Raw genomic sequence first — 14,888 nt, 5'->3', positions numbered from 1 at the left:
CATTTGAAATTTGTTTTAATATCAGGAAGCAGGTATGTATATAGATTAAACAAGATTGACCACATCTTGATAATTTTGAACCTAGGTAATGGTATATAGGTATTCATTATACTGTTTTCTCTATATTTAGGTAAATGAAGGTATCATAAAGTTAACATAGATTTTTTTTATCCAACATTTTAAGTGTAATTCATGTCACTGTTAGTGATAATTTTCCAAATTTATACAAAAAATCTAATAAAGAAAACTAAGAAAACTATACTTGTTCCAAATGTTTACATTATTCACTAGCTATCAAAAATATATATTTTAGCAATTTCTAAGCAACAGACATAATTAGGATTTCATATATTTGACACAAGGGTGAAATTCATCTTTAATTTTCACCTCAGCTGAATTTCTTCATGACTTTCATTAAGTAAACTTATAACAAAGAATACATCTGCTTGAAGGAATTACAGAGGGACCACAGGACCCCTGTTTATGACAATGTGTTCTTTCTTAATTAGGTGTTTTTAACAACTCTTCCTAACAAGAACCAAAGACCTAAAAAAACCTGTCAGGGACAATCAAAACTATGTGGAGAAAATTCAAAACAAGGTCATATGAAAAACTCCTAGCAGAAAGAGACTCTATGACTTTTCTGTTGATTTGGGCATCGTAGATATGACAAAATTATATTTCTTCATTAATCCCAAACATACAAATCCAGTTTGGTTATATGGAGGCTCTATATAGATGTGAGAACTATAAAGTTATTCTGTTTCATATAAGGGTCAGAATTACCAATCGTTTCGTGGAGAATTGGTTTGATCAGTATCAGGTAAATGGAAAGTTTTAAATGGAAAAGTCAGTAGCTTGAGTTTTTTGTCTTAATATTTAAATGCTAGAAGATAACTTTCATCTCCGTTTTACGTATTATAAACATTCAACCATTTTACCCAAGTACTGTGATTTTTAATTTATTTTCTAAAAATGGCTATATTTCTTTAAGGTGAAAAATGTTTTTCATATCTTTTGCAATATAAAAATAACAGGATTTCTATTTACACAGTGTTTTATAACATCAGTATAAATCAGTATAAATGTTTAAATCCCCCAGGTTTTAAGCTGCATTGTCATTTTTTCTATTTAATTAGCTATGTAAAATAATGTAATTTGGGAAACGATGAGAAAATATTTCTATCAAAAAAGAGGAAATGTCATATTTTCCCGTGGCTTGATGGTTGATTTAATGGGATAGTTTGAGTTTTACTGAGCTAGAAAGGGAAGAAGTAAGCAGGTTAAATTTTTAAAAATATCTCAGTGTCAGTTATCAATCAAGGAAATTGCTAGAGCAGCTTTCCAACATTGAGGTAGATTGATGACTACAGAAATTTGTAATTGTTCCATTCAAATTATTGCTAAGCTACAAAATATAATTATCTAGCTTAACTGGGAGAGGAATGTCTATTTTTGTTCCATTTTCACATGTGCAAAGTTATATCCTGTCTTTAACAGTTATGTGAGAAAATGTTATTTTTTAAATGTCAAGAATTTTGTTTTGTTTTTGTCCTCTAGGAATATGAAAGATACCTAAGAGTTAAAAATATTACAAGGGAACATAAGATTTTCGTTTGCAACATATTGTTTCCTCTGAAGAGTACCAGTTGGAATCAAGAGCAGAATGAATTGTTGCTCATTGATGCCTTTTATGTTGGGAATTCCTCTCCTATGGCCTTGCCTCATGGCAAGAGAAAGCCCTAAAACAGAGGAAGTTAAGCACCCAGCGGGATCTCCTTTGAGAGTGAGGCGGGGCTGGATGTGGAACCAGTTTTTTGTACCAGAGGAAATGAATAAGACTAGACATCACATTGGCCAGGTACTAATTTTCTGAAAGTGCTACAGGAAATAACCTTGTAAATCTAATCGAATGAGTGGAGGAGGCTTTGGTATTTGATGAATTCACAATTTTCTCAGTAGAACCATTAGAAAGCTTCAAACACCAGCATAACTGATTGTTTCATATTTGTAAGCACCTAAAATGGTCACAAAAACTTGAAGAAGAGGGAAAGCTCTGGTTTTTAAATTTCACTTTAGTCTCTCATGCAAAATTGCAGCACTTATCAACATCTGGAAATTTGATGGTGTTATTTTTGGTAATGGATCAAAGCAACCACACGGAGAACAGTAATGTTTACCAACAGTATTTAGCCTGATTTTCCATTATGCTAAGTAGGCATTGATTTACCCCTCATTAATTTTTAATGAATCTGATTAATACCAAATCTTTTTACAGTTATGTAGCTTCACGAGCCTACACACTTTATTTGATTAGTGAAGTTGAAGTAAAACGAATAATTATTTCACTTTCTTATGAGAATATATTTTAAGAAAATTTCCTTAATGAGACAAAACATTCCCTATTTATGTTTTTGGTTTTTATTATTATTTGATTTTCTTTAAACAGAGGTAATGATAATATCATGTCCTTCTCTGTAAGGCTCTTTCTCTGGACGAATGAACTGAAATAAGTTTAACTGCTAATTAACTGGCACTAAAATTTAATTGGGCCCAAAGGGTGAAGCACTCAAAATTCATGAACTCTCTTTTTCTAGCCCTTTCAGGAGAGCTGCAATGTTAGTGTGTTGTCTAGATTCCATATGAGTTCATCTGTCCCATCCGCAAAATATATGAGTACATTCAACCAAAGGCCTCGATTAGAATTTTAGGCAAAAAGATTTCAGTCATTTGTGTGTGTGTGTGTGTGTGTGTGTCTGTGCATGCATGCTCATGAGTACGCGTGTGTGTGGGTGTGTGCCTGCTATAAGTAATATTTCTCATACCTTTTTTTGGCTTTTAGTGCCAAGGCTATACAGAGAAGTGCATCAGAGCAATCAGAACAGGGACTAGTGATGTAATTAATTCACAGTTTTTCATTTTTGTTTTTCTGCTCCCTACACATCTCTCATTTCCTCCTTTCATATAGTGGTTTGTTTTGCTTCTTATTCATTCTGTAAAAATATTTATGAAAATATTCTAACAGGTATTTTTTTTGCCTAAACAACCTCATTAGGCTTAACCAACATATAGGTTACTGCTTTGAAAGAGGATAATAATGAATACTTACATGCCTGTAATGACAAAGCTGGTAAAAAATAAAATGTAGTTGATGTGTCCAAAATAACTTTCTTTTTGATCTATTTGTTAAAAGAGATTAAATTTAGAAAGCACAATTAAGTAAACAATTTAGTCATATTGATTTGCCAAATTGATAGTAACTACATAGTTGAAAAAATATTTTTGAATGGAAATATAGAGTTTTATAACACTAGATCCATGAAATTGAAATGAGTTTAACTTATTTTGTGACATTAAGAGGAAGATGTTGAATTTGTTTTTAAATTAAATCTGAGTCCTTAAAAAGATCAAACTAACTGTGTTACTGAGTCCAAGCTTGCTCTGCTCTCCGCAGGACAGGCCAATGAATCAAAGATGAGGTGTTGAGGCAAGGAACACAACTTTATTCAGAAAGCCAGCAAACTGAGAAGATGGCAGACTAATGTCTCTTAAAAAACCATCTTACTGGGGTCTGGATGCCAGTTTGTTTTGTAGAACCAGAGAGGGAGAGGCTGTGAGGAAGTAAAGTTAAAGGGCCACCAATCTTACAAAAGATCTCCGGGGAATATGTTAATTTCAGCCATTCACACAGGTGGGCAGGGCAGATTGTCTGCTGGTGAGCTGAACAGAGGCACTTTAGTTCAACATTCAGGCAGAGGGGCAGTGTTCCCCAAGGCAGGCCATCATGTATGATTACGATAACAAAAGCAACAAAAAGCGAAGGTTAAAGTCAAAGAAACAGATCTAACATGGAGTCCAATTTAGGTATACACGGTAACAACTGATCTATGAAAATTAAACTGAATATACTTGAAATATACTTATTCATGACTAAATTAAACTTTTCATTCTAATATTCAAATTTTCAAACCACATTGAAATGATGTTTGGAAATCAGGGGCTGTGCATTGTTTTCATTTGATATACTTATTGGAGAATACATTTGTTTTCCTTATTTTCTTATCATTAGAACATGGAGACTTCACATTTATGAGTAATGAAGGACTTTCAAATTTTAAAAGCTGTAACTTTTATTATCTTTTTATTATATTCAGTTTGTCTTTCCTTGTATAGCAGTGATGTTCGACACATTATTAAAACTATTAAAATTAGTTGTTTTAGATATCTTTATATATTCTCCACAATCACAGAGAAATTTATTAATTAGTTCAGAATAATACATTGTACCTTGAGCTATCAGAAAAATTATGAAATTAAGATTGTATTTTTTGATTAACTTTGTACATTTTCGGAGAAGCTCAAAGAAGAGCAAATTCATAAATGGTGAATCAAGAAAACCATGGATTCACAATAATTAGGAGAGTATTCTCTAATGCTTCCTTTTTGTAAAAATAATTTAGATAAAAATCATACAATGTTACCTATATCATAACTCTTTTATATATATATATAAATTCAAAATTCCATTAATACTATGAATAATGAGCAAATTTACTTTGCTTTTAAAAAATAAAATAGGGCAAAAGAAGAGGTACATTTGAGAATTGAGTGGCCTCTGTTGGAAAGAGTTAGATTTAATTTGGCTAAAACTCAAGGACTAAAAGACCATTTACATAGTGGTTTGCAGGGGAGGATCTGGGATCAAACTGGCATTTGGTCTAAATCATAATTCTATCCCAAAGCCACGTGACTCTGTGAAAGTTTTTAACTTTTTCACAGAGTCTCACTTTCCTTGTGCAGTGAAAGAATTTATTATTTCCATGATGTGTGTTTTACAGCATATACATGAGGATTAATTGAGAAAACTAGTGTCAAGCAATTTGTAGATTTTATGGATGGTTGAGGATATCATCATCTTCCCAACAGGCTCCCTAATTCTCTCACTAATATTTTCATATTTTCTATGTGTCTTTAGCCTAGAGATAGAACATCACTGTTTAAATTTATTTACATCATTATCTCCTTAACTGTCTCTAGATCCTGATCTGACATAAATATTTGAGAGTATGGTTTTAGTGACTAAAATGTAATCATATAAAGTAAACATGAATCAGCTTTGTTGTGTGTAATGTATACAGGGGGCTTTGTTTTTCAATCATTACAGTTTCTAATTAGAATCATCTATTTAGAGTAATGAAATCTGTATAGTGCTTTTACATTGAAAATGCAAAGACTCCTCTGCCTGGTGATCAATTTTAACCTTAAACATAATATTTTATTCATTTAATATAATACAGGAATTATATGAAATTCTTAATTTAGGGAATAATTAACACGCATGAAAATGAAATGATTAAAATTTGTTGATTTGAACATGTCTGGAAACTAAATTATCCCTATTTGCCTTTGCAGCTAAGATCTGATTTAGACAATGGAAACAATTCTTTCCAGTACAAGCTTTTGGGAGCTGAAGCTGGAAGCATTTTTGTCATTGATGAAAGAACAGGTGACATATATGCTGTACAGAAGCTTGATAGAGAGGAACGGTCCCTCTACACTCTAAGAGCCCAGGTAATAGACACCACTACTGGAAGGGCTGTGGAACCTGAGTCTGAGTTTGTCATCAGAGTGTCGGATATCAATGACAATGAACCAAAATTCCTAGATGAACCCTATGAGGCCATTGTACCAGAGATGTCTCCAGAAGGTATTGCATACTAATTTACATCAAAGATGTACCTATTAACAATGAAAACAGATATAAAAGTTCGAACATATGTTTTGGAAGTGAATTATTTAAAGTTCTACCTGGGTACTTCCTTCTGCAAATGTATTAAGTAAAATATTTGAAAAATTATACTATTGATTAAAATTTTGTAAATAATCATACTGTATATTAATAAGTAATATGTCTTGTTAAAATAGAATTTCAGTCTTCAACAGAAAAATATGTTTATTTGAGGGATGCATAAAATTCTTTAGCATGTTCACTTATTAGTGTCTTCAATAAAAGAATTTACTTTCCAAAACAAACTATATTTTTGTATCTCAGAAAAGCACTTAAGATCATCCTGAAAGATACACATGTAAAAATAGGAGAAACCAGTTTATAAGACAAGAATCCTATATGCAACCAAACAGTGGAACATGAAAACTAAAAACAAACAAAACAGTTGTAGACCTCTATGTAGCCTTATACATTTTTAAGTTCCTTTTCAAACCCAATGTCCCTTTAATACATATTTTAAATATAATACTTGTAGAAGAGAATGCTTTCCGTGAGATGTAATAACTGACTGTCTTGGAAATCAGACATGTCTTTCCAATAGGGGGAAAATTATGGTATGGTTATGCAAAATTTGTCCACTCATTCCTTGTTAGAAAATTTTATTAATGCAACATATAGTAAAATTTAATTCATAAAATTTACTTAAGTATGATAAACTTAAATGTGATTCAATAATGAGTCATTTTAAAATTATGCTAACGTGCTTTAAAACTGCCTTACCTAAACATTTGATTCATTGGCCAGCAGGGCTAAAAATGTGTATGCCATTACATATTTTCCTGATTCTTCATTTTTTTTAACATTCCAGAGAGCAATTTAAAGACCTATTTCTACATGCATTCAGAACACAGGTTTTTAAACAGCAGCATAAACAAATTTAGCTTTGTAGCATGTATCATGACTGACTATCCTTAGCTATAAATGACACATTAATATTGTCCTATTTGATAGCTAGGCAGTGATATGTTTCTTTTTCTCCTTCCATTTTTCTCCTTCTCTTCCTCCTCATTTTTCTCCTCCTCCTCCTTCTTCAACAAGCATATGTTATGGACCTAACATGTTCTAGGAACTTTTTGTGAGACTGGGGATTCAGTTGTAAAGGAAATATATGAAGTAATTGCTAGTATGGAACTTATATTTTAGTTATAGGGCACAGTGAATAATTATTTTAAATAAGCCAGGTAATATTTGACATTGTATGTTATTAAAGTGTTAGTGTGGGTAAAGTATAACTATGATTAATTGACTGGAGGACGTGGGGATGTTTAGGAGGTGATATTTGCAGGAAATGATACAAAGAGGCCAGCCATGCCATGTTCTGGGAGAAAAATTCGCATAGCAGGGTGAGAAGAATTGCGTCTATCAATATTGGAAATATTGGCATATAGGTAGCATGAAGCTCATGGCAATGCCTGAGATCCCCTTGGTAGAGAATGTAGGTAGAGAAAAGGCAAACATCCAGGTGACTCAACTGTTAGAAAGGAGTTGACTGGTGAATTAGAATCAGTGGGACTGGTCAGTCATGTAAGAAAAGAAAGACATAAGAAGAGATGTTGCATAAGAAGAGGTCCTCCAACTGTGTGGAAGCTGCTGCGAGGCTGAATAAAACCAACAGAGAATAGAGTGATTATTTTTTCTCTCAAGCATTTGGTGCAAGTTTTGTACAAGATGCTGAGTCACCTACATAAAATAATTTTTTCCAAGATGATATGTCTGATAAAGTGGGCAAAGCCAAATATTCTCTTAAATTTATTTTCATAAAGTCCTTTGCAAAAACTAGCTTTAAGATTCGGAAGCTATCTAGAAAGACAAAACTGATTTAAATTTTTTATGTTTGAAAAAATCTCTCAAGGGTAATATAGGCAAACTATATCAACTCTCAATGTAAAGGATAGAATGCAGAATTAATATATTACATATTATGTTGTAAGTTTATTATAGGAACAAGTTAACTGAGAAATTACTCATTAAAATCTGATTCTGAGACAATAACTTTTTGGAATTAAACTTTTGTTCACGCAACAGGATAGACACAAAATGATTTAAGAGGTCTTTAGACTGCAAGAGTCCAGTCATTGGCTCTTTGCATTTCCAAATAGTTTGGCCCTCTGTGATCAAGCTATGGTGACTCAACTCAGAGATTCACACTGACCTTAGGATCCTGCAGTCACCAAAAGAGGGCTTTTCTCACTTTCTTGTCTATATTTCTTGCTAATTCAATTTCATGAATCTAGTCAATTTACATTTTTAAGAGTTGCCATCAACTACCCAATTCCACTTACAGGATGGTGTCCTAAGGTGGGAGAATAGGAGTAGGGGTGACAGGATTCATAACACATATTCACTCTGGGTTATTGTCCTTTCCCTTTACACATAATCTCGTGATCATTTTGCATTGTCACAGGTGTTCTAGAGTAGGGTAATCAGATCTCCAGTTCTACCTGGGACAGCTCTGCTTAACCTTATTTTTTTCCTGGCATCTTGTCCTAGAAACATTTGTCCCTGATTTTTAATTTTTTTTTAAATATTATTAGTACCTGCCTTACGATAAGCAGAGTGAATTTGGTAGCCATCTACTTTTTTGCTTACAGCTTCTTTCGTGGTGTGTGAGAAAAAGTGTGTGAGACATGGGGGCAGAGAACAAAATTCTTGTATACATGGTTAAACCTGCATGAGGGCTAGTTACAACCCAGCACCCTGTATGATGAAACACAGGTAAGCTGAGAAACTGATTAAATAATGCAAAAGTGTAGGAAGAACACCTTTCTGATGATGTACTTCAGGGTAAAATAATCTCTACATAAGATATCTTCCATTAATGTACACATAGATCATTTATTCTTTAGGAATACATTTATTTCTAGTATAATTTAGAGAGAATTTAGTTTTTGACCCATTAATGTCATAAAGCCAACTTTGTCAGTTTTAGTGAGAGCATGATAAAATGCTGATTAAGTGAATAAAGAGAGACTAAACAAGTTACTTTACATATTTGACATGCACCGTGCTTCATACACTGATTGAGTGAGTAATGCACATTAAAGATGATACTCAACCACCAAGTGTCCGTTACCTATATTTAACTGGTAATACAAGGAAGAGGGGGACTGTGAAACAGTAAATATTTCCATGAAAGACACATTATTGGCCTCATAGTGATTTTGTCAACTTTGTGTGTACTATAATATAACATTCTTAACTGCTAGTGAATGTACAATTTCTCTTATACATGACAAGTCCTCATGGAAAACTTAAATAGACAAAATATTCTCAAATATTTTTTGTATTTCTTAAGTGCTTTGATGTTTATAATTACTATTTATGTTACTTGACTATTTTTTGAAGATTTCTACAGTATTTAAATTACTATTTGGAAAGTATAGAGGCTTACATCTCTCTGTTGACTTTTTTTAGAAAAAAAAATTTAGAAAATATTTAGAGGGTTTAAAGTTGCTTTATCTGTATTTAATTGTAATGTCAGTAAAACTGAAACAGGAAAAAAGAAAGACGGAAACAACTAGAAAATAAAATCAGATAATTAGAGTGATGTAAGAGTTGAACATTGCTAAGGTCCTTCTGAATTTTATAGCTGAGATTTACAAATTATGAGTAAGAATAAAGCAGGACTTTATGCAGTGAATTTTTGGACCTTCTGTTGTATATTTGTATCATCTTTATTTTACATTTCTTTTTTCTGTGGTAAGTTTATAGTAGGATACACAGGCACATGCTTTCACACACACACACACACACACACACACACACACACACATACATGCAAACACACACTCACTCACTTAAAAACATAAAAAAGTGAATCACTGGTTAGTCCTCAATGGTTCATCATCAAACACTGTTTGGAACATTCAAACATAGAATTATTCCCATTCTGTAGGACTGATACTTTCAATTTAAAAGTGCCATCCATGAGTCTTACAAGAGAGAATAATATTTTCCTGGAAATTGAACGCCCTAACAAATTTACATGAGGGTTATTCGAATATTTATAATATATTGTTTTTATCCACTAAATTTTCTAAAAGTGTGATTTTTTGGACTTACCCCACATGCAAAGAAATTATTTTCTGTGATATTAATATATTACATTGTTTTCCATTTAGTAGAGAAAAAGGTCATGCCATATTAGGACATTGAAGAGATATATTTTGGTTAGAAGTAAATGACACATCAATTAAAATGTGCTTTAAAATAAACTGAAATGGGAGAAACAACCTAACTCCATAGCTCTGGTTTCTAGAAATGAAGTATGAGGTAGTCTGTGAGTCAGTGCATTCTCTTGGTGTTCCTGGTTCTCATTTGTGCAGTACTACGTTAGGAAATCTAAAGTCTTAATACAAAGAACTTCTGTTGGTCAACAACTAACAGTACACTGATTTCAGCTGTTGTTCCTGAAGCCAAATACAGGTGGTCTAGTTCTGCAAACTAGAGACAGGAAAGCCTTTTAGAAATAAATGAAATGGAGACATCATGAGGAAATATAGGGGAAGTGGATGAGTGAATAGACTGGTAGTTAAAAGAACAACACTTGCCTATCACAAACTGATTGAAGTGGTCTCTTAGAAGCCTTTTGTTGGAATAATTCTTTATGATTCCTACAGGAACAAGTCTATCTATTCATTTATTTATTATTTGTATTATTGTGATATAAGTGATATATAATATTGTGTAAGTTTAAGGTGTACAATGTGTTGATTTCATACATTAATATATTGCAATGTGGTTACCACTATAGCCTTAGCCATCATTTCCATCATGTCAGTCACATGATTATCATTTCTGTGGCGAAAACATTTCACATCTAGTCTCTTAGCAACTGTGAAGTGTATAATACAGTATTGCTGACTATAAACACTGTAATGTACATTAGGTCCCCAGAACTTATTTGTATTTGAACTGCAAGTTTGTACCCTTTGACAAACATCCAAATTCCCCTGCAAGCCAGCCCCTGGTAACCAGCAATCCACTCTTTCTGTGAGTTCTGCTTGATTGATTGATTGATTGATTTTTAGATTCCACATGTAAGTCATTGCATACTCTATTTGTCTTTCTCTGTCTGACTTAGCATAATGCTCTCCAGGTCCATCCATGTTGTCACAAATGGCAAGAATGTATTTAAAACACCTGAAACTAATGTGTCCACGTGTGGAGTGGAGTACAGTATAAAACAAGGGTTAAATAACTAACATAACAATTCTATAACAAAACAGCAAATACAATCAATACATACAATTGAGGACCACAATAAAAGTTTCAACATTTTTATTACTGAAGCATAGAATGGCTTCATATTAGAATGTGTTAGTGTATAAAACCAGATTTTAATGAAAAACTTCATGAGGCTAGTTGTACATAAAATCACATAGCCTATTTGACATCATGCCATTTGTGTTGCCATGCTCATTGACATAGAACATCGTGCTTCAAAAAATGTGCATTTCCAAGACCCATAATGCTAGATTCCGTGTTTACATAAAAGTAATTTAAAAGATCATTAAAGAAATATTTTTAATTTGACCATTGATTTTAAACATACAAATACTTATTTCCCATGAGTTTTATTGATTGTTACTGAATTTTAATGAGAATGCTTACCCTATCAATCTGCTAGATTTCACTTTGCACTTTAAAAAAACTCTTTAAAGAAAGCAGGCATTTTATAGAAGGGAATGAAGCAAGCCAAATAATTATGCTTATCTTCAGATTGACACTATGTCGAGACCATTTCAGTAATCTTCATTAATATTTTATTAATATTCTGTAATTTTTTGAAGTACAGATCACAACATAGTTTTTTGAAGAAAAGTATTTCTAATTTCCCTTCGATTCCTCCACTAATAACACATCTTTGAACGACCCTTAATTACATATAGTAATAGGTTGTTTTAATATATATATTGCATTAGATCATGGATCTACACATGTAAAATTCTATATTGTATATGGGAATTAGGGCTATTTTGTATAAGGTTATATTTTCTTGTCTATACAGAAAGATATTTGTTTTATAATTCAGAACAAGGAGGACTAGTCTTTCACTGCATATCATCATCTTGCTTTCTAAAGAAAGAGTACCTTATAGAACTGGAATCCATTTTTCAAAAAGACCATAGGCTTAATTTTTCGTAACTATTTCTTTTCTCTTCAGGAACATTCGTTATCCAGGTGACGGCAAGTGATGCTGATGACCCTTCCAGTGGCAACAATGCTCGTCTCCTGTACAGCTTACTACAGGGCCCACCGTATTTCTCCATTGAACCAACAACAGGTATTCCTGGAAGAAACAAAGTGCAATTCAGCGTGATTCTAAATAGGCAGACGTCAGAGCAAAAGTTCTCTGTTTACAAATGTGTTGTAAAGTAGACCTGATGTTTCAATAAATAAATGGGTTGTAATGTTAAGCATGTAATTATTTTTAAACTTTTAGCTGATTTTTCTAAGGTTGGGAGATTGGATTTTTTACATCCATACCACGTGATTTGTGTATGGGATATAAAACATACATAAAGATTATTACAAATTAATTACAAAAATACAGACAATCCAATTTAAATATTTGGGGAAAAGACATTTACAAGCAATTGACACAAAGCTGATATACAAAAAACCTGCAAGCATATTAAAATTGCTCAACCTCATTAGTCATCATGGAAATGCAAATTAAAATCACAGAGTTCCACCTGTACACCCAGCCAGAATGAGATTAAGCCTGAGTTTATGACTAGGTGTAGGAACTTAAAAAAAAAATAGTTCTATATTTTGTGTCTTTTTGATTTACATAAAAACAGCATTTTATTTTTCTGTCCTTGCCTCTCCAATTTCTGTTAAGCAATTGAATACTTTATAAAAGAAATAAAACAAAAAATTTCTGTCTGTATTTGTATCTATTAAACAGTCAAGAATTATGTGACATTGATTCATTTAACAAATATTGATTGTTTTGATCATTACAAAAATTAAACCTGGGCTTCCTAGATGGCACAGTGGTTGAGAATCCACCTGCCAATGCAGGGGACACAGGTTCAATCCCTGCTCCAGGAAGATCCCACATGCTGTGGAACAACTAAGCCCGTGGGTCACAACCATTGAGCCTGCGCTTTAGAGCCTGTGAGCCACAACTATTGAGCCCATGTGCTGCAACTACTGAAGCCCACACACCTAGAGCCCATGCTTTGCAACAAGAGAAGGCACGGCAATGAGGAGCCCACACACCACAATGAAGAGTAGCCCCCACTCACTGCAACTAAAAAGAAAGCCCACGCACAGAAAAAAAAAAAAATTAAACCCATATAAGTGAGCTTATAGTCTCTAAAGGTGAGAAAATAAAATACCTAACTAACCACCCAAGAATGTGGCAAGTGCCAAAAGCAGTAAAATTCTATGGTTGTTATTGAGAAAAATATTATTTCCATCTTGATAACATGAAAAGCTTTAAAAAATTAAAGCATATGTTGGGTCTTTAAGTATTTCTTATTGATCCATTCATTTAGTAAGTATTAAATATCTCAGGCTTTATCAGTCAAGTTTCTTGTGAGAATCAGATTCTGAAATATATGATTTGAGTGACTATTTTCTTAATTCTCCCCAGGATAATGCCTAGTTTCTATTATTCTGAATGTACAGGTTAAAATTAGTTTGATACACGCAAGGAATGCCTTAAGACACTAGGTTTTAATTCCCTTACACTATTTTGGTTGAGAAGGGTTGACTATGCAACAGGCATTGTACAACATACTAGGTTTACATCAGGACAACATTGCAACATTAAAAAAATAAAAGGAAAGCAATAGGGGCTCTTTCTTAGAACTTACAAATAAATATTAAACATATGTATATTAATAATTACATGCGTTAAGTTTGTGAATATTATGAAGTGAAATAAACAAGTTTCAACAGAAGAAAGAAAGAATGAACTCCTTCATGTTGTGTGGTCAAGGCAGAATACGCTGAAACCAGAATGCTGAGCTGAGCCTGTGACCAAGGTGAGGAGAGCATGGAACGCGTTCCGGGTTATGGAAAGAATGTAGAGGAAATTCCTGAGAAAGCAGAGTGTTGAAGCTCTTAGACTAACTAGATACCAGTGTGAAAAAGCACAGAGGAGGGGAGTAGAAAATGGGGTACCTGTGTAGTAGACCTGTGCTGAGTCATGCTGGATCTTCTTGACTATTTTGAGCACTATCTTTTCCCCCACCCCTCAGTGGCTTCTTAAATATATTGAGCAAATTAGCTAAATCAATTAATTGCATTAATGGAGGAGCAGTAGAGAGGGCAGTGAGACAACTGAAAGCCAAAGCAGAGAAGTGGTAAGGTTCAGAGTGTGTAAGAGGATCTAGGAATATATATCCTTTATTCGTTCCGAAGGTGAGAAGACAGGTTGAAAGTCAAGTCGGCAAAGTTAATTGACTCCTCCATACGTGGGAAGTGAAGGTCTCTGTGTTCCTCTTACTCACTAATCTCTACACCTTTGAATGTATAATTCCAAAGCCTCTAATACTATTCTCCTTTGCTAATAGGTAACACAATTCTCTGTTGAGTCACACACAGGGAGATAGTAGGAGCATCTGTTTCATATATTCCATGGTTTCCATACTGACTCAAATAATAGAGTATAATTGTGAAACACTTCAGTCCGCAATTAAAATCTCATCATAATCTAGTCCAATTTGTCCTTTTATTTTTTTACAGGTATCACAATTTTTTAATGAACGCTTTTGCCCCAGAGGCATTTGAAGATCAGCCATTCTCTTTCTTATATTTGCATTGTGTGTTCCCCCAAATCTTTAGGATTATGGCCCTTCTCCTATTCACCACCTTAAATTTTTCCTAGGTTTTTTTCAGTGATGAATAACTTTTTACTAAATAGTTTTATAGAATGTGGACACATTACAACATTTCCATGTTCCGATAGGGATTTGAGTATTTCTGTTGGTGGATTATGAATAACTGTGAGTCAAAAATTAGCCCTTCTTCATATATTATGACTCAAAACAGATTTAACATTCCAAGTGCACAATATTTTTCCATAAATTTAGTACTATAATTTACACATGTATTCATAATATACTAACTTCTTCCAAGTTCA

The 14,888-nt window shown here is 33.1% G+C and overlaps 1 protein-coding gene across 4 annotated transcripts in view; it reads left to right on the top strand.

Annotated features, from left to right (window-relative positions):
• The window catches only part of CDH19 (cadherin 19), a 79,162-nt gene that overhangs the window by 25,655 nt on the left and 38,619 nt on the right, over nucleotides 1–14,888 (top strand). For all 4 annotated transcript variants that reach the window (XM_057699406.1, XM_057699405.1, XM_057699409.1 and 1 more), the window contains exons 3-5: nucleotides 1,561–1,861; nucleotides 5,413–5,707; nucleotides 11,955–12,074. In XM_057699406.1, coding sequence (XP_057555389.1) covers nucleotides 1,667–1,861; nucleotides 5,413–5,707; nucleotides 11,955–12,074 — 610 coding nt within the window. In that variant the 5' untranslated portion in view covers nucleotides 1,561–1,666. The remainder of the gene's footprint in view (nucleotides 1–1,560; nucleotides 1,862–5,412; nucleotides 5,708–11,954; nucleotides 12,075–14,888) is intronic.

The sequence above is a fragment of the Hippopotamus amphibius genome, chromosome 11 (assembly GCF_030028045.1).
Source record: "Hippopotamus amphibius kiboko isolate mHipAmp2 chromosome 11, mHipAmp2.hap2, whole genome shotgun sequence".
In the NCBI taxonomy this organism is placed as follows: Eukaryota; Metazoa; Chordata; class Mammalia; order Artiodactyla; family Hippopotamidae; genus Hippopotamus; species Hippopotamus amphibius.
Note: the sequence above shows the minus strand (reverse complement) of the source record. Positions and strands in the feature narration are given on the sequence as shown.